The sequence below is a fragment of the Kockovaella imperatae genome (assembly GCF_002102565.1).
Source record: "Kockovaella imperatae strain NRRL Y-17943 chromosome Unknown BD324scaffold_4, whole genome shotgun sequence".
In the NCBI taxonomy this organism is placed as follows: domain Eukaryota; kingdom Fungi; phylum Basidiomycota; class Tremellomycetes; order Tremellales; family Cuniculitremaceae; genus Kockovaella; species Kockovaella imperatae.
In genome coordinates this window covers 108089-128685 of record NW_019028944.1, presented here as the reverse complement: position 1 = coordinate 128685, position 20597 = coordinate 108089, and the positions used below count along the sequence as shown (strand labels likewise).

General features: G+C 51.7%; 9 protein-coding genes across 9 annotated transcripts; 4 read left to right on the top strand and 5 right to left on the bottom strand.

Annotated features, from left to right (window-relative positions):
* Positions 1-316: 316 nt before the first annotated feature.
* On the top strand, positions 317-2089 carry BD324DRAFT_619980 (hypothetical protein). Its single transcript, XM_022015239.1, has 7 exons — positions 317-414; positions 465-738; positions 781-1179; positions 1219-1391; positions 1452-1593; positions 1636-1777; positions 1821-2089. Exons 1-7 carry the CDS (start codon positions 347-349, stop codon positions 2003-2005), a joined length of 1383 nt encoding a protein of 460 aa, XP_021872131.1. The 5' UTR covers positions 317-346; the 3' UTR covers positions 2006-2089.
* On the bottom strand, positions 2090-5352 carry BD324DRAFT_619978 (hypothetical protein). Its single transcript, XM_022015238.1, has 7 exons — positions 5153-5352; positions 5015-5063; positions 4649-4962; positions 4327-4595; positions 2838-4273; positions 2288-2795; positions 2090-2237 (listed from the first exon to the last, which is right to left on the bottom strand). The coding sequence occupies exons 1-7, from the start codon at positions 5249-5251 to the stop codon at positions 2168-2170; spliced, it is 2745 nt and encodes a 914-aa protein (XP_021872130.1). The 5' UTR covers positions 5252-5352; the 3' UTR covers positions 2090-2167.
* Positions 5353-5901: 549 nt separating this feature from the next.
* On the top strand, positions 5902-8446 carry BD324DRAFT_619972 (gaba permease-like protein). Its single transcript, XM_022015237.1, has 17 exons — positions 5902-6008; positions 6066-6147; positions 6206-6227; positions 6278-6594; positions 6650-6681; positions 6729-6786; positions 6823-6880; positions 6919-6947; positions 6999-7070; positions 7108-7147; positions 7188-7297; positions 7345-7365; positions 7413-7564; positions 7610-7673; positions 7720-8001; positions 8056-8138; positions 8190-8446. The coding sequence occupies exons 1-17, from the start codon at positions 5999-6001 to the stop codon at positions 8294-8296; spliced, it is 1539 nt and encodes a 512-aa protein (XP_021872129.1). The 5' UTR covers positions 5902-5998; the 3' UTR covers positions 8297-8446.
* Positions 8447-8560: 114 nt separating this feature from the next.
* BD324DRAFT_619968 (hypothetical protein) lies at positions 8561-10109 on the top strand. Its single transcript, XM_022015236.1, has 6 exons — positions 8561-8882; positions 8966-9117; positions 9232-9450; positions 9521-9691; positions 9742-9827; positions 9888-10109. Exons 1-6 carry the CDS (start codon positions 8600-8602, stop codon positions 10057-10059), a joined length of 1083 nt encoding a protein of 360 aa, XP_021872128.1. The 5' UTR covers positions 8561-8599; the 3' UTR covers positions 10060-10109.
* A 1-nt stretch (position 10110) lies between these two features.
* On the bottom strand, positions 10111-12431 carry BD324DRAFT_619965 (amidase signature domain-containing protein). Its single transcript, XM_022015235.1, has 12 exons — positions 12295-12431; positions 12107-12234; positions 11983-12054; positions 11841-11925; positions 11724-11785; positions 11604-11666; positions 11367-11563; positions 11207-11289; positions 10668-11148; positions 10390-10620; positions 10240-10334; positions 10111-10186 (listed from the first exon to the last, which is right to left on the bottom strand). Exons 2-12 carry the CDS (start codon positions 12201-12203, stop codon positions 10156-10158), a joined length of 1497 nt encoding a protein of 498 aa, XP_021872127.1. The 5' UTR covers positions 12204-12234; positions 12295-12431; the 3' UTR covers positions 10111-10155.
* A 281-nt stretch (positions 12432-12712) lies between these two features.
* Positions 12713-14985, bottom strand: BD324DRAFT_649582 (major facilitator superfamily domain-containing protein; the record flags this gene model as incomplete). The annotated part of the gene is made up of 9 exons (XM_022018014.1): positions 12713-12842; positions 12902-13004; positions 13057-13243; positions 13287-13380; positions 13429-13775; positions 13846-14048; positions 14100-14455; positions 14520-14893; positions 14965-14985. 9 exons carry the CDS (start codon positions 14983-14985, stop codon positions 12713-12715), a joined length of 1815 nt encoding a protein of 604 aa, XP_021872126.1.
* A 703-nt stretch (positions 14986-15688) lies between these two features.
* On the bottom strand, positions 15689-17676 carry BD324DRAFT_619961 (6-phosphogluconate dehydrogenase). Its single transcript, XM_022015234.1, has 6 exons — positions 17552-17676; positions 17113-17488; positions 16573-17018; positions 16198-16513; positions 15890-16135; positions 15689-15810 (listed from the first exon to the last, which is right to left on the bottom strand). The coding sequence occupies exons 1-6, from the start codon at positions 17654-17656 to the stop codon at positions 15722-15724; spliced, it is 1578 nt and encodes a 525-aa protein (XP_021872125.1). The 5' UTR covers positions 17657-17676; the 3' UTR covers positions 15689-15721.
* A 309-nt stretch (positions 17677-17985) lies between these two features.
* On the top strand, positions 17986-19020 carry BD324DRAFT_679962 (hypothetical protein). The gene is made up of 5 exons (XM_022019059.1): positions 17986-18170; positions 18221-18405; positions 18516-18604; positions 18665-18816; positions 18859-19020. Exons 1-5 carry the CDS (start codon positions 18073-18075, stop codon positions 18932-18934), a joined length of 600 nt encoding a protein of 199 aa, XP_021872124.1. The 5' UTR covers positions 17986-18072; the 3' UTR covers positions 18935-19020.
* Positions 19015-20558, bottom strand: BD324DRAFT_619954 (putative 60S acidic ribosomal protein). The gene is made up of 4 exons (XM_022015233.1): positions 20358-20558; positions 19564-20282; positions 19174-19314; positions 19015-19122 (listed from the first exon to the last, which is right to left on the bottom strand). Exons 1-4 carry the CDS (start codon positions 20422-20424, stop codon positions 19102-19104), a joined length of 948 nt encoding a protein of 315 aa, XP_021872123.1. The 5' UTR covers positions 20425-20558; the 3' UTR covers positions 19015-19101.
* Positions 20559-20597: the final 39 nt, after the last annotated feature.

Genomic DNA, 20597 nt, shown 5'->3' with positions numbered 1-20597 from the left:
CCCACTTCGTATTCCACCTCATCACCTTTCGGTTCGATGGCATCGAGCGGATCGAGAGGAGTCGTGAGGTCGGTAGTCATGGCTTTCAAGACGTTTCTGCTCCGGTTCTAATTCAGTGGTATCATGTTGAAAAGGAGCATTCGAGATAAGGCTCGCGACCTTATCACTCGACTCGGTAGCTTCTCCACTCTCTTCCCCGGTGCTTGTCATCCGACTGTCCCCGAGGAATGTCTGACCGATAGGAGTCGGGTCGGCCCGAAGGGTGGGGAAAAACAAATCGGCTCAGTCCGATCCAAGTCCCGTTCGTTTCATGGAGTATCGCTCTCTCTTTGAGATTATTTTATACATGATGGTCAGCACTCATAAAGCCAAAGACTGGCCGTTTCCAAATGATCCAGAGCCTAGAGATGCAGTGTGAGTCACCTTACAGTAGACGGGAGAGGTGTCTGACCATGATTGCCCAGGCTCCCTCTCTTACGCGTCAAGCCATGGATGCCTCTCCACGCTGCTCCAAGAATTTACCTAATCAATGCTCAGGTCATCGATACTGAGGAGGGCAAGCTCTTCGATGGGCTCCAGACTATCGAGATCATCGATGGTCACATTGCCTCCATCGGTCTGACCGACTCATTCACCTACACGGACACCAAAGCCCCGAAGATTGATCTGGACAGCCGATTTGTCTGTCCAGGTCTCATCGACGCCCATGTGCACATTTCAGCCATTCCAGGGTCAAACGTGAGCCATCCTTGAAAATTTTCTGTGCTGATGTTCCCCCAGACTATCGCAGATATGGTTCGAACAAACGCTCAAGTGACAACCCTCCGGTCTACATATGTCCTCAAATCGATGCTCTCAAGAGGCTTTACGACGATCCGGGATACGGGCGGAGCAACGAAAGATACTGCCAATGCCATTGCTGAGGGTCTGCTGGAAGGACCCAGATTGTTTCAATGCGGTTTCGCGATCTCTCAGACGGGGGGTCATGGAGATTTCTCACCGGCCCAATCGGGAGGTGATGGCTTAGGATGCTGTTCTGGTCATTCGGGGAGTTTGGGAAGGACAGCAGATGGTGTACCTGCTGTGCTGAAAGCAACACGCGAGGAGCTCAAACAAGGAGCCGACTTTATAAAAATCATGGTGGGTGGAGGTGTGGCCAGCGAAACGGATGCTATAGAGGTGAGATATAGACCTCTTCTCGTCTTTACTGAAATCTAGACGGTCCAATACTCCGCAGAGGAGATACGAGCGATCACATCGACAGCATGGCAAATGGGGAAAAAAATGTGCACTGCGCATGCTTACACGCCCGAAGCGATCGAACACGCAGTATCGAATGGCGTCAGAGGGATCGAGCATGGGAATTTGATAGAGCAGAAAACGGCCGAGATGTGAGCGCAGCGCAGCGCTGTCCGTGTTGGTCTGGTGCAATCAGGTTGACAGTTGTTCAGGATGGCTCGGAAAGGGATCTACCTTACGCCCACGCTCAGCTGTTATGGAATCATGGTCAGAAGGCCTTTTGAAAACTTTTTACCGCCGAGCGGTCAGATCAAGAACAAGCAAGTCATGCAGCAGGGTTTGGAAGCCCTCAGAGTAAGCTCACAAGGTCAAAGGGTGTTCGCTGACACCGATCAGATGGCCGACGAAGCGGGAGTAACAATATGCTACGGGTCAGATCTGTTGATCTCGATGCACGCTCTCCAAACCGAAGAGTTTACAGTCAGGTCCAGAATTCTACCTGCAGCCAAGATCCTCAAGCACGCTACCGTAAATCCCGGTGAGTCTCGTTTGTTCACCTGGCGAGCTGATTGTGATCACAGCCAAGATGTTGGGGCAAGAAGGCAAGCTTGGCGTGGTCCGTCAGGGGGCGTTTGGGGATCTCATCGTATTGAAAAAGAACCCCTTGGAGGATATATGTGTGCTCGATCGTCCAGAGGAAAACCTGATAGCGGTCATCAAAGAGGGACGGCTAGTCAGCGGGGAGCTTGTTGGATTCCCAAAGTGAAACGCAAGCGGAAGGAATCCTTAAATTCGTCTAATCGTACAGTGCCGTGTCTGCATCAGAATGGCAAACCTCGTCACCTCTGAGTCTGGGCATGCAGGCACATTGCATCAATGCCTAAACAGCCTGGCCGGCTCAGAGGAATATAAGATCACATGAGGGTGGTCAACTTGGAGCGATGAGCCATACGACAGCACGCCATAACCAGTCTAAACCATTGCTAACAGATTGCAACCTTCCCACTAAGTCAGCCATATGGTCGTCATGCCCAATACTCCGACTCACGCTGGATGTTCGAACAAAGCGGTCCATCGTACGTGTTCGGGTACGATTCGCCCGAGAGCGAGAGATAGTTTGTCCTGCGAGCCAAGATCCAGTTCGCGATGCTCCAGGGGCGTGACCAGGTCAGGAATTTTATCATCTGGCGGAGGATCCTCGCCCCGGGGCACCGTCACTTCCTCGGATGAGACGATGCTACTTTGCGGGAAGGACCAGCCGAACTGCCTCAGATCTCGTGTCTCTTCCGCTACGAAGGCCACCTCTGTCCGAAGTCTCTGGACTTGCTGGCCTAAGGAAAGCAGTAACCAGATAAAGAAGATGTTGAGCAGAGTGCTCCAAGATGGTAGTGTCCGGGATCTCCATGACGATGATCGTGTCTCGCTCCAGGTCGTTGATGAGACGTCGCCGGAGCGGTAGAAGAGTTCGGGTACGGTGTTGAAGGGGAAAGTAAAAGACAGTCCAGTGTGTTCCAGCTCGGCAGCAAAGTTACCATGATATCTCGAGCGTCGGCGATCTGCGAGTATAGAATGAGTAGAGCTTCATCTAGTCCGCTTACCCCATGCCCCGCGTAGATTCAGGATGAGCTTGCCATCGCCTTCAAACTCCGCCATGGGAATGCGTGTCTCCTCAACAGGATCTTCTGTTATATTTGCCTCCTCAGTCTGCTCCAAAGCGATTGACGCCAGGAGGACTCCTGATCTGCCTTTTGTCCCGAATCTGATTTCAGCTCCCGATAACTGAATCGGGCTGGAAGATACCACGGGACCTATTGCCGTCTTGAGATTGATACCTGCGAGGGTGGCCTTTTGAATCCTCGAAGCATATCCTGATGGTAGTCGAAAGCCGATCTCCTGGCTGGATCGATCGACCAGAATGGCAATCTCTAGACGAAACGATGTGTCCTCCAGATGTTTACGATGCAGAACTGCCTTGACAGTCCCATTCAATTTCTGAGAGATGGCTGCACCACCACCGCCAGGCCACTGGAATGTCCCAATGGAGTTTTCGCTGATGTCACAGACGTCTGAGCCGACTTCCTGGTCATTGCGAGAATGCAAAGCGGCGCCATCGCATTGGACGGTGCACGAGGTTGGCGCGTCTTCATGATCGATTTTGACGAAAGGTACAATCAATGGCAAGGAGGAAGTCACCAAAGTCCGATGGAGAGGCACTAATGTGCCCTGCAGAGTGAAGGACCTCATCTCGGTCGCCGATGAGCGGAATTCGAGGTCGAATAGTCGATCGTTTGATGGCCTTTGGAATTTACGGGTCGTATCGTGCGCAAGAGAGAGATTCGTCACGGGTGGAGAAGGGGTCAGTCTCGGTGTAGCCAGTCCATGATCTCCCCTTGAATTTGTCACATGCACACCGCGAAGAGGTGTTGCCGATGGCGTGCGACTTGCCGCATCTCTTGGGCCATCCTCCTCCAGCGCATTGATCTCGAACGAAAAGTCGTCCATGCGTTCCAACTCCTTAGGCATGGTCTGCCTCAAGAGACTTGCGTGACTTGACGAGGCCCGTGTGGTACGCAAGGTAGTTCCTGTTTTGACCTGTTTATGAGAGGAGACTGGAGGCGTAGGAAGACAGGCATCACCAATAATAGGATTGTGATAACTCCTGGATCGAAGTGTGGTGAAGGAATCTTCTAGCTGATCGAGATCGAGACCATCATCTTCATTTTCAGATTCGGCGAGAGCTGGACCCGTAGCGATCGAGCCTTTATCTGGCAACCTCCATGATGACTCAATATTCGATGAATGTCCATCGAATGACCTCCAGGACATCAGCTCATCGCCAGCGATTGACAGTGAAGACCACACCCAACCATTGGGGATGACTGTTTCGATGGCCAATATCTGATCCAGAGTGGGTATGAGCGCCTCGAAATGAACGTTTATAGACGACCGTTCTGCTCGCCATCGGGGCTCGACCAGGAGCCTCGCTGATGGCATCGTAGACGCCATGACCCATTCCAGAGACAGAGACTCAGTGCTGGAATCATTCAGTGCCGGCTAGAGAGCTTACTTTCTTTTTGACTCGCTCACCTCTGAAATCTCCCCTCGAGCCAACATGCGTCATCCTCGTCTGACTCGTCGGTTGTGTCCTTTGAATCATTCCACTGTTCAAGTTTCCCCTTCGGCGTCCCGGGTATACCCTTCTGAGCCTTGCTAGGAGAATCAAAGGTCGATGCAGGGACCGGTAGGATCTTCGGTTCCGTCAAGATGCTCACTTCGCCCATTGGCTTGTCGCGTTCAGCAGAAGCAATTTGTAATCGAAGCACATTGTCGAGGCATTTTGGTAGTGGAAGCCGAACCTGCGAATACGCATTAGCTGAATGACAGACAAACCAGGAAATCAGAACCTCACACTGAATGCTCCTGAATTTGATCTCGTCACGCCCAACTCGAACGGCAGGATGATCATCCAGTCGACTCTGCTCATACTACCTCTACGGCTTGATTCTCCAGTTGAACGACCATGACTAGAAGTTTGACCAACCAGGACCACTTGGTCATTGCTCAGCTCGATGGATGGTGCTGCCTGCGGAGCAGTCTGAGCCCGCGATGTGGTTGGCGGAGAGAGCAGCCGACGGGCAGTCTCGTAGTGAGATGGGAGCATATCATCGACGGATAGCCGAAAAGGATAAATGAGAGGCGAGGAGGTGATCATGTTGCCCCAGCCTGCAAGGGGTGTCAGTCAAGGCAGGTTGTGTCCGAAGGTCTTCATGCTAACCAGTAAGCAGAGGAATCTTGTACCGAGTCCCATCGGATGGTGTATTTACCTATAGGTTTCCTTGAGGTCAGCTCTATCAGACTCGTGAGACCTCTGCGCCGCCGTCGAATGGGGTCCATCCTGCTCAGTGGTCCTCACTTTCAAGCACAACACGCCCGTCACAACATCTCCGCAGGCACAAGCCTCGATTCCAAGCTTCGAGACGACGACGCCGGAAGTTGAAGTCTGAGAGAACATGGCGAAGGATAGCAAATATCAGAGAGAGAGACCAACTGCAAAGTATGGCAGAGGTCGCTTCACAGATCGAATCGCCTCTGAAGCTGATCAGAGCATCATCATCCTCATCTCAACATGGTTGAACGAGGGTTGAATGATCTCCGCGACGCGCCAATATTACGTAATGAGTCGGAAAGCGCAGATCGTCGCGACTCAGCAGGCTTTGCAGCCTTCGCTCCTAGACCATATACAAATGGAAGTGAGAATGGGACTCTAAGGTCCCGGATGCGTTAGTGCTCAGCCTTACGGATGAGATGGGATGCCTATGCAGCCCCAAAAATAATGACGACCGTCAAGTCGTTTACCATAGCCGATGCAGACACCGGCCACTTCTGAGGTATCCTTCACGGGGTAGCCACAGAATCTTGAAGAAGAGAAGCGAGAGACCCAGTGTATTTTATGGCCTACTCTTCTGAATCACTGAATCTGCTGTCCCTCGTGCTAGCCTGTGCCGTGTCACTCGCCATACTGCCTACTCACCCATCCAGCCTGAGAGCGAGAAATCAGTCGCCACTGCTTATACCACGTGGGCGCGCTCGGTAGCTCTTCCCCCCTTTTTTTTGGTGGGACGTCTTGAAAAAAAGATCAGATAGGTTCTCTTTTGACGTTGATCCCACTCTTCTTATCTGTCAAGAGATATCCGATTGACCTTCGTAGAACCAAAGTATCGTCGGCTGATCTCAAGAGGAGCTCCAAAGGAATCTCATCATGTCCAACGGTATGTTTTGGATATCCCACGGCCCGTGCTCGCAGGAAGCTCATTTTCGACCTGCAGAGATCAAGGAAGTCACCCGACCCAATGACAGCGATGAGCTCGTCGGATTCCGAGAGGATCACAGGACATTGGAGGAGCTGGGGTGAGTCTCAGCTGTTTTCAAGCTCGACTGTAGACGATTATTAACGACCCACTGTCAGATATGCTCAAGAGCTTCCTCGAGTGGGTGCAGACGTTAGACCTGTACAAAAGTGACTAACCTTTCCGCTCAGACCAAATCCTTCCTGACCCTTTGGGCAATGACCATCGTCCTCTCTTCTGTCCCCTACGGTCTTTCCACGACTTTTTTCTACACTCTAGGTGATGGAGGAGCCATGGTAGCCATCTGGGACTGGATCATCATGTCAAGCATTTACGTCTGCGTCGCTGTTTCTCTCGGTGAAATCGCCTCTCAATATCCTGTCTCGGGTGGTGTCTACTATTGGTCGTACATGCTTTCCCCCAGAAAGCTCAAACCACTCGTGTCCTGGATCGTGGGATGGTTGTCAGTCGTCGGAAACATCACAGTGACCCTCGCTGTCAATTTTGCGTGAGCACACGACCCATTTTGCGTCATAGTCAATCCTAACCCAGAGAAATTTCAGGACGGCTCAGCTCATCCTCTCGTCTGTCATCCGTGAGTATTTTGCAAGGGACTCACTGCCTGTGACTGACCTTTGATAGTCTTCAACCCGACCTACGAGCCCCAGCCGTTCCACACCGTTCTCACTTCGATGGCCATGTGAGTGTCACGCGACCATCTTTCGCTGACAATCAGTATCATCCTCCTCGGTGTCATCGCTTTGGTCGGACAGCAGTGGATGCACCACGTGGATGTGAGTGACGAGAAAGACGCTCGGGCTAAACCACGCAGACTTTCACCATCATCATCATCGTGTCAGCGTGAGTGGGCGCGCTCCGTCTTTGGAGATTCACGTTGATTTTCCCCTTCAGTGTTCTCGCCACAGTTATCACCTTGCCGGTCAAAGCACACATGGGTCACAGATCTGCTGAATACGTTTTCACGTGAGTTTTTAGCTTGTGTCGAGTCACTTACGATCAGTAAATTCGTCGACATGGGTGCCGGATGGCCTCGAGGCATGGTGAGAAATTCCGATCGAAAAAATCCAGCTAATCCTGCAGCAATGGGTCCTCGGCCTTATTCAAGGTGCCTACTGTTTCAGTGCCACGGGAATGCTGCCCGCTATGGCGGAAGAAGCTATTCTTCCAGAGCTGTCGATTCCTAGGGCGATGTGAGTGGACACGACCTTGCCCATGAGATTTCGGCTGACCAAAACAGGGTATGGGGAGTTGTAGTAAAGTGCGTTTCCCATTCGGTCATGACCCACCGACTGACTTGCGCTTCAGCGGTACTTTGGGTCTCATGTTCCTCCTCCCCATCATGTTCACCCTCGGAGATCTCAGCCGAATTCTTGCCAGTCCTACTGGTCAGCCGTTGCCTGAGATTTTCTTGGAGGCTACTGGTAGCACCAAGGCTGCGTTTGGTCTCTTCTTCCTGAGTGAGTGTTGCCATGCTATCTTGGAGTTACCACTAATGACTCCAGTCCTTGTCATTGGTCTATCGTGCGGTCTTGCTTGCTCCCAAGCCGCTTCTCGATGTGTCTGGGCGTGAGCATTTAGCGTAATAGAGAGAGACTCTCCCTGACGATTGCAGCTTCGCCCGTGATGGCGGTCTCCCCGGAAGATCCATCCTTGGCAAGACCTCTGCGCGATTTGAAATGCCTCTGAACGGTTTCCTCCTTCACTCGATCATCCAATGCGCTCTTGCCTGCATCTACTTCGGCTCGACCGAAGCCTTCAACGCTTTCTTGGGTGTTTCAGTCATCTGTCTCGGGTCGGCTTGTTTCGTGCCCATCCTCGTCTCGTTCCTGGAAGGACGTAAGAAGATCCAAGGGGCAAAGTTCTACAAAGGCAAATTCGGTTACTTCGCCAACGTGTGAGCTAGGACTGACACTCGCTCTCATACCTGTACTGATCGGAATTCATTCAGTGTCTCCATCGCTTGGTTCACGCTGGCTATTCCCATTCTGTCTTTCCCTCCTTACCTTCCTGTCACCGAGGTCAACATGAATTGTGAGTCATTGTCCCGTTCAGCGTCTATGATCTGCCTGAAATCCTGTGCAGACGCCTCTGTCGTCTTCGTGGCTGCCGCAGCCTTGTGTTGCGTGTGGTACCTTGCCTTTGGACGTAAACACTACCAGGGACCTCCTGACAGTCATACTGGACTTTGAGAATCTCATCTGGGGCGTGTTTTAGAGGTGTGCTATCAGACTTCAACAGTTTTTTCTTAATCAGCATGTTTCTCATAGATGGACGATCTATAGAAAGTGTACACAATATCTTGGGAATATGCGATGGCATGCATGGGTGTTTGATCTGGGAAACTGGGTGCCTGACGGACGGAGGTTGAGGCAGTCTCGCGGGCCGGATTAGCCGGGATCCGAAGGATCGGTGTGTGTGGTGATGACATGAAGTGGAGGCGACACTAGGTGTCTGACAACCTTTCTGTTTCTGTTCTGTCCGACACATTGGAAATGACCGACGATCGCATTCGAGTAGCCATAGTAGGCACAGGGATGTCTCTATCCCATCTGCACTACCCAATCCTTCAAGCTCTACCTGATAAGTTTGTTCTACATTCCGTTGTCGAGCGATCAGGCAAGCAGACATGCAGAAGGACAGTCGGAACCGACGTCAAGGTCGTCAAGACTCTCGATGAAGTCTTGGACGATTCTGCCGTCGAGCTCATCGCGATTTGTTCGCCAAATAAGACGCACTATGAGTACTGTCAGAGATCGCTCATGAAAGGGAAGCATGGTGAGTTTGGCTCTATGGATGGGAAGAGATTCTCGCTCTCCTCTCCGTCGGTCCTCTAGGTACATGCTGATCTGATCATTCAGTGATATGCGAGAAGCCGCTCGTTCCGACTGCAAAGGAAGCTGAAGAGCTCTTCGCGTTAGCCAAGAAGCAGAAGCGAATCTTGACGGTGTTTCAAAATCGACGATGGGATGCCGATTTCTTGACGTTGAAAGAGCTGATCAGTAGTGGAAAGGTGAGCCTGGATCATGATGAAATCATGAACATTATCATCACCATCACCATCACCATTTCTTTCATCTCTCCCCACCCGTCTTGTGATCTCTTTGTTGAAACTCAACATGCTTAGCTCGGCCCATTGACAGAGCTGGTGTCTCACTATGACCGATTCCGACCTCTGTCCGTTATCAACCCTTCAAGCTGGAAGGAGACACCGGGAGAATACAACGATAACCTATACAATCTCGGCTCTCACATCATTGATCAAGTCATCGATCTACTCGGTGAACCGATGAACGTGACGGCCCGAAGCTGGTCCATGCGAGGTACTCAAGGCCTAGACGATTCAGTCAGTACTAAAAGTCGCTGCTCGTAACATCTTTTCCCCACAGATACTGATTTGTTACCCTCCCCTTCAGTTCTCCATGATGCTCGAGTATCCACCTCAAAGCAACTCATATGCTCCTCTTTTCGTGCACCTTCACGCTCGTATGCTCTCACCGATGGACCCCCAAGTCCGTTTCGTCGTCAAGGGACTCAAAGGCTCCTACACCAAACATGGACTGGATTCGGAAGCTTCAGATCCAGACGTGAGAGTTCAGTTCATTTCCCATGTCATGTCGACTGAGCACGTGTTCAGATGTACGGCAGCCTCCAGCTCGTCAAAGAGAACGCAGGCGATAGAGCTCAGGACGGAGCGTCGGCCGAACTGTTACCTCTGGAAAAGTAGGCCTTTGTGAACCACTGCGGGACCTCACGTACCGCATGCTGATGAAGTATTATTAGATATCCCACGGGTCAGGGCGAGTATCCCGCAATCTACGCCAACTTGTACGACGCCATAAAGTCTGGCGACGAGTCGAAGCTAGCCATCAGTCCGGACCAAGCGGTGCTATTATTACGCATAATTGAGGCAGGTTTCAAGTCATCTAGAGAGCGGGTCACCGTAACGCTGTGAGCGACGGTATGAGTAGATGGTAATGTGATGTATGCAAGATACTGTAGAGCTTTCCGTCCTAGATCTCTGTTATTTGATGCTCACAGTCTGAGCCAGTCAAGCCTCGTGCACACTGTCCCAGGCAGCCCTAAAAGATGATTCAGATGTATTGCCCTTCATCGATCCCTAAATCACACTCACATGGCTGCGATGACGTGCTCATCCTGACCTTTGAGGGCCAAAAGGTTGATTGCGCAAGGCTGACCAGTACTGAATGTACCTATCGGTATGGTAGCCTGAAATCCGACCAGTTGAGACACTGCCATGCTTGTGTGACGAGGTGACACTCACGACAGGGAACCCCACACTCGAGGCAATCGAGCTGGCAAGACATGCGAAAGGTGCTGGAAAGACCAGGACGTCCACATCAAGTTGAGCGAAGGTCGCCTCTACATTTTGCCCAACACGCTCCGCAATTGCCAACGCATGGTGATAGACTTCGTCTCTGATTCCACCACGAGCCAGTGTAGCCACCAGTTCCTTCTGCTGGTCTGGCTGACCAGGCGAATGAAAGGCGAGTTCCTGGTGGGTTATGGTGAGCGGAATAGAAAATTCAGATGTCACCTCACTGGGTGCTGCTCATTCCATTCTACCAGGTCTTTGAGATTCTTGACTGGACAGTTGTCGATTCGAGCCAAATGCTCATTGATGGCTTCGAAGGCTTCTACCTCGAACAAGATCTGATTGGGACCGTCCAAGAAGCTGGGCTTCTCACCCTCTTTGTCGCTGGCAGCTGGTCCTTGAAACATTGCGTTGACATCTTCAGTGTCTGCTGGATCGGCCTTTATCATCGGCATGAGCTTTTCCAAGGCGTTCTCGAACATATGTCGAGCTTCTTCCCGAAGCTCCGCTGTCACTTCATCGTCCTCAGATCCTTCAGGTTTCACATGGTTTCGGTGAATACCCAATCGAATAGGAGAGGTCGAGACTCTGTCGTATGGTTTCTGCGTGTAGGCAACGAATGATCGTCCAGGTACGACGATCTTCTCAAGAATGGCTGCGATGTCCCAAGCCGATTTGCCCATTGGTCCGAGGCAATCCACACGTGAGCTACAGGTTCGACATCGAGTCAGCCTGGAGAATGCAGTTGAGGCAGACCCGGACTCGCCTGATACCGATACATTCGTCGACGGGTACTAATCCAATGGTAGGTTTCATGCCGTACAGACCGGCTCGAGCAGCAGGCGAAGTCTAGGTAATCCATGTATCAGCTCTAGGAAGTCAAGTCTCCAGCAGCTCGTGCCGATGACGGCGTTTTCGATACGCACTATGCTGCCACACGTTTCGCCGCCAATGGAGAACGCACAGAATCCAGCGGACAGCGCTACCGCACTACCGGAAGAACTGCCACTTGGACCCCTGTCACGTTTGACGAATGAGATGGTCTGACCACCACGAGGTGACCATCCACTGGGCTGCGTGCCATAAAAATTGCCGAGAACAGTCATATTTGCCTTGCCAAGGACTGGCGAGCGATCAGCAGAGCAGATACCGTCTAGACTCACTGATGCAACCTGCTTCCTGCAGATGGTCTATGATCGAAGCATTCCTCTTCACGGTGGATCCCTCTGAAATACATCAGCTCGTACAGTACGTATCATTAAGCGCTTTCATCAAACCCTCACCGAGGACCAACAATCCTCCCGTGGTCTGCATACCCATTGAGGGGTGTGTTGAAATAGAATCTCTGACAGCTGATTCAGCTTCGAGAAGGGGTCGGACTTCAGCCTCCGATGACCCACTTCACGAGCACCGGAACACCATGCAAAACACTCCGGGTCTTTGAAGCTGCCCTCTCGGCATCCAGAAGCTTTGCAGTACGAATCACTGCCAGAGAATCGCTTGTCAGTCTGAATGCTGTAGAAGGCTGAATTTGTCACTCACACTGATCGATCGGTGCAGTCTGGATGACGGCTCGTAGACCTAGGCCTTTGATATTGTCCTTATCGATACGTTCTACCCAAAGATCAGCATCAATTTTTCATGTGAGAAGTGCTGGTTACTTCACCAAGATATAGTTTGACGAGTCGTTCACTCGTAAGCTGATTGGCCTCCAGAGCTGCAACCACTTCTTGCAGCGTAGCCTCGATCAGGTTAAGCGTCATGACGAAGTACTGAAAGATTTGGCGCGAACCTCTAAAGCGTGGAAGTCAACGAGAGACGACCTTCGCCCAATGTCTTATATTATTTCTCAACTGATGCTATCTCTCCTTCTTCAAGGGAGCTTCAAGGAGAGATTTAAAGGAACCTCTACTTTTCAAGGGGAGATATGCACATCGATCCTTTCAGGACGTTCGACGGTAGAGACCAGTCTTCCACAACGCTGAGGAGACTCACGCTCGAAATCCGATCTCTGTATTCGGAGTGCGGTTATCGGTTATCGGCAAAGCCGTGTCACATGCCTCGATCGGATCCTCCGATCAGTACCATAAAGGATATGTATGGCCCGCGGACGCTCTTGGTCAGATCACCATGTTATAAGCTACATGTTTCAATATGTGGACTATGGCTACAGTGTGATTTGAGTCTACAGAGTCTAGACGGAGGGATATATAGAATGAATGCTTTATTATAGCTTGTGTGATAATTGAGCAAGAGTCAAAGTGCGATACGCCTAAGCCGATTCCTCGACCTCGTGAGCGCGCACTGCATGAGGTCCTTTATCTCTCTCTTTGAGATCATCGTCGTGCAATGCCATGGGCGATCTGGCACGGAGCCAAGGGCCAAACTTCCAGAGAGCGAAACTGGGCATAGGCATCAATATGGTAGGTCATAAGGTTTACGGGAGATGCGCAGAACTCACGGAATAGGAATGAACAAGACGGTAAGGAATCCAAGGAGGGAGTTACCCCAGTCGATACCGAGGTTGACAAAGAGACCGTGAGCAGCGAGTGGCATTCCAGCGCCTGACAGCGGAAGATCAGCTCTGGAGATGTCGACCTATGATGTCACACTCACCGAGCATGGACCTGAAGAAATCGTTTGATGCCAGTACAGACGCTGCGTACTGTGGGTACGTGTGAGGCAAGTACGTCAAGATGGGCATGAACGACCAAGTGGCGCCGAGACCAAAGAATGCGGATGCGATGACTGGAGAGACCCAAGAGGTTCTGTTGGCTGTCCAAGCGAACCAGAAAAGGCAGATCTGTCACATAGAGTCAGACAACGAGATTGGACATGCAACCCACGGGATAACAAAATGCAGCGAGCATCGCCATCGGGAGTCGTGCCTCAGGTTTGAGTTGTTCACCATGTCTTTCAAACCGGGGGATGAAATAATATCTGGAGACGTATCAGCTCTGTGCCGTTGCTCCCTCCTCCCTGGCTCACTTGTTCCACAGGGCGTAAATGCCGTAACTGATGGCAGCTCCGACTAGCAAAGAGGCGAAAGGCAAGGTTCCAACGCCCAAGCTCCAACCGTATCCTTCATTGTAGACGATAGGGAACGATTCAAAGTACGAATAGAGAATGGCGTAGATGAGCCCGATGAAAAGATCGCAGGCCAGAACGATGGGTTCCGTGAATGTCATGGTGATAGGTCGAACAAGGGACATCATGGCGATATCTTTGAAAGTCATCTGAGCTGAGTCGATCTCTGATTGAGCCTTAATTCGATCGTTCCCAGTGAGTTTACGGAGCCGTTTGGCTCGGCGAAGGAGGATAGTGTTGGATGAGGTCTACCATGAAGAGGGAGGAAGGAAGACCGGTCAGCGATAGGTCAATGAGAAACACAAGCCGATGACACACCTCTGGTAGCCAAAAGAAGAGCACGGCCAAGGAGAATCCACTCAACCAGAGCATGATCCAGAATGCCCATCGCCATCCTTTGGCCTGGACTGCAAAAGAAGAGACAATGGGCGCGAGAGCAGGTGCAGACGCTGCTGAGAGACCGTATAGGCCCATGGCGTAAGGCATGGTGTGAGGGGCAAAGACATCCTGAATGGAGGCGCCTGGAAGGTGGGTCAGGACAACATACAAACACAGTGCCAGACACGACTCACCTCCAGTAGCGAGTGGTGGACTGCCTACGAATCCAGCGAGGAATCTAAGGATGGCAAACCCTGCAAAGTTGTCTACCAATGCTGTGGGCACCTGGAGGATGGTGAAGAGAGCCAGGGTGATGATGTAAGGGGACGTTCGACCGATTTGAGGAATTTCCGTGATGGGAGAAAGGAACAATGGACCGACACCGTATCCGACCACGAAGAGGGAAAGACCAAGGGTCACTGTCACCTGACCCAGACCAAAGTATTGGGCGGCTTCCTGAATGGCAGGAGAGTAAATTGAGGAGCCCATGTAAACGGAGGAAGTCATCAACATGATGGCACCGGTCAGCCAACATTTTTTGAACATTGACCTAAAGGGCGGGTTGGGTCCATGTCAGCGATAATACGGAAAGCATCTTGGCGTCGACTGCTCACCAATTATGGGGATTCTCCTGATCGTCATCGCCGTACCAATCCACGATGATATCGTCGCTGTTCTCTCCGTTGTTCTCGCCGCCCTCACCGTTCTGGCTCTGGTTCTGGTCCTGATTCTGCTCCCTTTCCTCATCCTCCACTACCGTTCTCGCACTGTCATCACTGCTGTCACTCTCTCTGGGTGGAGGTGTACCAGGCGGAGTGATCGGTCGTTCCAATTGGACATCGTTGGTCCCTCGAATGCGTCGACCTTTACCACCACGAGGTTGCTTTTCACCCTGCTTGTACTTGTCTGGTAATTCGAACCCTTCTCGCTCTTCCTTGTACAACAAGACCTTGTTTCGAGTGATTGCACGAACGAAGACTCCAAATGCCTGATGACCGTCAGAATCGTTCGTGTGCCACATTCGAAAATGCTCATCGCGAGCATCGAGCTGCCACTCACAGAGTCTCGCAGAGTGTCCATGGTGTGAGCTGGAGCTATCAGAAGAACCTCTTCGCAAGCGGCGCTGACTCTGACGGTGAGCAGCTGTTGGGGAAAGGGGATGAGATGTAGTAGTGTGAGTCCGATCTCTCGTACATATGGTATATATAGTGGTCTCCATTTTTTCACGCGATCGATTCCAACAGAAAGGAAACGAGAAATCGACGTCATGGGGAGAGGGGCGTGTGGCGGCAGCGGCAGATCGACGGGTCCATTGGAGCTGCAGCTACTGCTACTACTACTACTTTTTCTGCTGGATTCCTCATGACCCAACCCACGTATGCATGCAACGGGGGCGGGGGGCGGAGAATGCGTGAGACGAGCGAGGGAGGCATCATGTGAACGTCAGGTACGACAGCAGCATGCTTACAAATCAGGAGAGGGTGTGTAAGGTACTCCACCAACCGACACTCACCCGCCCTCCCGCCCGCCCGGCCGGTCAACCGACCGAACAGTGACCAGCAAGGCTAGAGAACGCCCCTTACCGCCAAGTAAGGGCGGGGCGTGGTTGGATCGACGCAGTCTCGGGCCCGAGGTGTCGGTGAACTAGCTTTTTTGTGAGTAAGCTCACATGACAGAGAGGAGTTTTATTTTCTTTTTTTTGGGTCGTATTCTCTAACGTATGTCGTACTCTATAGACGTAAGAATGATGAATCCGGTGCGCCGAGACCATCCCCGCCCCCCCCCCCCCCACCCTCGGGCACGCTTCTGTCATCTCTCAAGTGCTCTTAAACTCGGTATGGTATCGACCTTTATGATGGCCTTTTTCAGTCTTCCCAACAATGTCATAGTTGTGATGTCCAAAGTCTAACATAGTGAGAGGCGGCGAGCATCAGCTTCAGTCGTCGACGATTCCTGTGGGTTCTTGGCTTTTTTCCACACTCACAATCCAGTTCCATTTCCTGGAAATTCGTAGGTAGGTTTTTCCCGCCTACCGATTTGAGCCACTCCAATGTCGCCGACATGGCGGGAATCACTGCGTCTGTCTCGACACCCAGGGCGACGATCTTTTTCAACGAGGCGTAGGTCTTGGCCAGTTCGGAGGCGATTTCAGGACACGACTCGAGCAAGTTGAGAGGTTGAGAAGGGCCAAACTTTTCAAGGATAGGCAAGAGCAAATCACAGATCGCGTCTGAGAGTGAGAGTGAAGGGCGTAAGCGAGCCTCCTCTGTCCCGCTACTAAGGCCGACTCACCCGATTGAATGATGCAACCCGCTCGCCAGATCTTCATACAAGTAGCCAGGGACACGCCCCATTCTTCATCCGTCGAAGTACGCGTGATGAGCTCGAGACCCTGGACAAACGCTCCAAGGATAGCCCCGTAAGTTGCTTGATGAAATGCCTTGGCCAGCTCTGGATCGAGTTTGCCATCTTTGACTGGCTTCTTCTGAGGTTGAGGGGTCGAGAGATTATGCACGACGGCGAGTCGTTCGAATTTGTCGGCGGAAATGATTCGAAGGGTATGTGCCGCGGCGATGGCTGGGCAGGCGACGTGTCGGTTCATGGCTTCCTAAAATCGCTTCGTGTGAGCTACAGCGTATGTATGGCTTAGGAGAGAATGAAACCCACTCTTGCCGACCAGGTTCCAGTACCTTCAGACCTGTCCGCATCCTGAGTGACTTTATCCTCAATCTCCTCGACTATCCCTTGTTCATTCTTGATCCCATCACCTTCCTTGAATCTGAGCCCTTTGAATCCTATCCCCACGAGGAAGTTACCACGCAGCGGTCCATCCTCATTCCACTCTTCAAACATCTTGGCAATGGTGTCGTTGTCCAAATCCAATACACCATGTAACAATGCTCGAACCTCGCACAATATGGATAAATGGGCATGCTCGATCCCGTTATGCACCATCTTGACATAATGACCTGATCCACCTGGACCAATGTATGCGACACAAGGCTCACCAGAAGGCGTCTTGGCGGCCCACTGTTTAAGGTATGGCTCCACAATGGCGTAGGCTTCTTCGCTTCCTCCGGGTGACATGGAAGGGCCATGTCGAGCGGCCTGGTCTGGAGTACAGCGAGTCAGCAAAGATGCGCGAGGCTCATTTCGAGTGGGTACAGATTCGCTTCGCTTCCCTTCGCTTCGCTTCGCTCCACTCACATCCACCACTGACTCCCGAGCCGATCCAATGGATTCCCAGCCGTTCACATTTCGCCTGTCTCTTCTGCGTATCGGCCCACCACTCGTTCCCGCAGTCCAAGATCACATCGCCTTTGTCCAGTAAATCCTTCAACTCATCCAAGATTCCATCCGCTGGACTGCCATGGGGGAGACTGAGTACAAGGATACGAGGTTGATTCTGCCCTTGTCGAGGGAAAGCGTGGATCAACCCTGCCAACGAAGTGAATCCGTAGACTTTCGATTCATCTACCACTTTGTCCTCTTCCGATTGCCTTAAAAGCGTCTTCACCGCTTCCTTGTCTGTATCGTAGCATCCCACAGTCGCGCCATGCTCTGCAAACAGCAGCGTCATCCCCTTGACATCAGGAGGGTCAGTACGACACACGTCACGATCCATTGAACATCCTATGCAGCTCACCGCTCCCATACTGCCTGAACCAATGATCCCAACCTGTACATCGTGTACGTCCTGACTATCCAGACGGGACATGACTGCAGTCGATGGGATAGATCCACTTACCATCAACGTGGTATAACCCCCATCACTCCACATGCTGCCCATTGAGTGATCATGGTTTCCCAAGTGATAGCCACGTGACGTCATCTGTGCCTGGAAAGAGATTCCAGCAAAACGAAATCTATCGATGTTAAGGCCAAGTGCAGCCCGCGGTTCTTCATAGTTCCTCTGAAGCATTGGAATATACATGGTCAAGCATATGAACTACTGATGACTCTCTCATCGACGGAGAGGGGTCGGTATTCCTGAACACTGTGTACAGCCGTGTGTTATGCGGACAGTGTGCCGGGTGTCCCAAATCGAGACTCACACAGGAGGCGCATAGAACCAGATCACTGAACACTAACCTGACTTGATGTGATTGAGAGGGGGATCAACGCTGACTGTCGACTGACTCATGACTCTATCATCACATCCAAGCCATGTCTTACATCCCTCGGAACAGATTCCAGGCAAGCGATTGTCTTGAAGGCCATGTATTGATCGGTGTATTCCTAAGCGTGTCAAGTATAGTCGTGCTGTGAGGCCGTTCTTTCATCTCTGTTTCCCAGCTGATCTTACTCCTCTCAGATGCCTGACCAGCTTTTCGATCCCTTACATCAAGAACATCTTCTTCCTCTCCACGTCTACAGGATACAAATACGGGACCCTAGGGTATTGTCAGTTTGGATCTTGTTCAAGGAGGAGAATAGGGTACGAGACCGGCAGGGAAATCATCCATTGGTTGACACAGACGTTGGTTCTATTTCCCATCGGTAAGTCGGGTCCTCCCTCCCTCAATCTTATCTGTCTCTCCTTCACTCGCCTCCTGTTCTGCTCTCCCCATTCGCATTCGAATTCGCTGAGTCTTCTGTCTGTTTCGCAGCCGCTCTGCTCATATTCTTGGGTCTGTGGGGTCTCGTATGGTCCCTCTGGGGTCCATCTAAAAATTCGATCTGGTTCAGGATTCCGACGGTGAGCCAACCCTCTATTGAAGAGAATATGGAACTGACGCTCGCCTTCCAATACACACAGGCCGTTGGTGCACTCACCGCACTCGTAGCGGAAATCTTTGCCCTCGTCCTCTTCGTCACTGCTCGTAACAGGTTTCACGAGTCAGCTATCGACACGGCTTACGGGCCAGCTCTATGGCTTGGCATTGCAGGATTCATCTGCGCCGCCACCAGGTGAGGTCTCGGCGCTTGTCAGTGTACTGAAGGTCCATCTAGTGCCTTCTTCTGTGGCCCACCTTACACCGCTCGGTACATGTACCGGGCGCATAGGGACTACCCGACGAGATATTAGGCTGAGATGAGGTTATTTTCAGGCAGTGGAAATGGATTTCTTGGGCATACACGACCGGGACAAGAAAAGTGGACAACATACTGAAGACAATGATATGCATACCCGTAATAGTACACTCTACCATGCCAGGTGCGCAACGTGGCCAATGAGCATTGGGAATCAGTCGTCTAGTCAAAGAGACCGAAGCCCTGGTGAAAGCATCAGCGATATGACCTGAGAAAAGAACCCTAGTGACCCACCATGTCCTCATCCTCATCCTCCTCTTCCTCCTTGGCGGCCTCGGCGGCGGGCTCATCAGCAGCGGCAGCGGAACCTCCTTCGGCGGCGGCGGGGGCGGCAGCGACGGCAAAGGCCTCGGGGTTGGCAAGGTATTCCTTGATCTGAAAGCCAAAAAGTCAGCAAGAATGACACTACAATGGCGCAATTGTGACGGTGGCGGGGACAAGGCGTGTGGTCAGAGTGTGAATATGGGATCCTCTCGTTTTCCCGCGGTAAAGCCAGGACTATAGGCAATCTCCAGTAGAAAGAAAGAAAAGTATGTTTTGACATCCGGAAGAAAGAGAGAAGAGGGAGTAGCACAGGGCAAAGGGGGGAAGGATGACGCTGTCGGATCCAGACAACTGACTCACCTTGGCAGATCCCTCGAATTCGTAGTCGGTGGCCAAGGAAACGGCCAAGACGTTCTTGTAAGAGTTGACCAAAGAGTGCATGATGGAAGCAATGGTTGGGATACCAGTGGCCAAGGAGATGGCGGCGATGGTCTTGATTCCAGACATGAAGGTAGCGATAAGTTGAGACTCCTCGACGTCGAGGACGGAAGGAGGGAAGACGACTCCATTGTCGTAGATTTGAACGACGGTCATACCGTAGGTGAAGGGAGAAATGTTCAACATGTTCAACAACGTCGATTGAGAGGCTCCGACTTTTTCACCGGCCTTGACCAAATGAATATCCGAGACGATTTCAATGGTTCCTCTGGCAATCTTGGTGGGAATTTCCAAAGCTTGGAAGAAGGAAGTCTTTCCAGGTTCCATACCGGTGTTTCCGGCGGGCACAAAGACATCATTAGGGGCGACGGCACCCGCACGAGCAGGGGCAGCGACCTTGTTGGAGACGATGACTTGTCTAACCGTGTTCAAATCTCCAGCGGTGAAGACGAATCCAATGTTTCCCTTGACGAATGGCAAGAGCTTTTCGAATTGAGGCATCTCAGCGAGAAGCGTTCGGAGAGCTCGTCGAACCATCGTGTTCTTGCCCATCAACACAACTCCGGTACCTCGGAGAGCCTGTCGAATCATGTGAAGTTGTTGGGAGGACACATTGTCAACGTTGACAAGGAAGATGGAGGCTGTGGTGAGACGCAAGCGAGAAGATCATCGTCAGCATCACTCTATCAACCCAAAAGATCCCTCAAATGACTCACGGTATTGCTCCAGCAAAGCCTTGAGCTTGACGAAGTAGATTTCCTTCTCAGCACGAGTGGCACCCATAGTGATGTTGTGTGTGTGTGGTAGGGGAGGAAGGATTCAAAAGCGATGACTATGGCTCCCAATTGATCTCTACAGCCGGGAGATCAGAAGGATATTTAAAGCGTATAGTCGAATGTAGAGACGACAACCTGAAGCTCAATTCAGCACGCCCCCCGCCCCCACAGTGGACATTG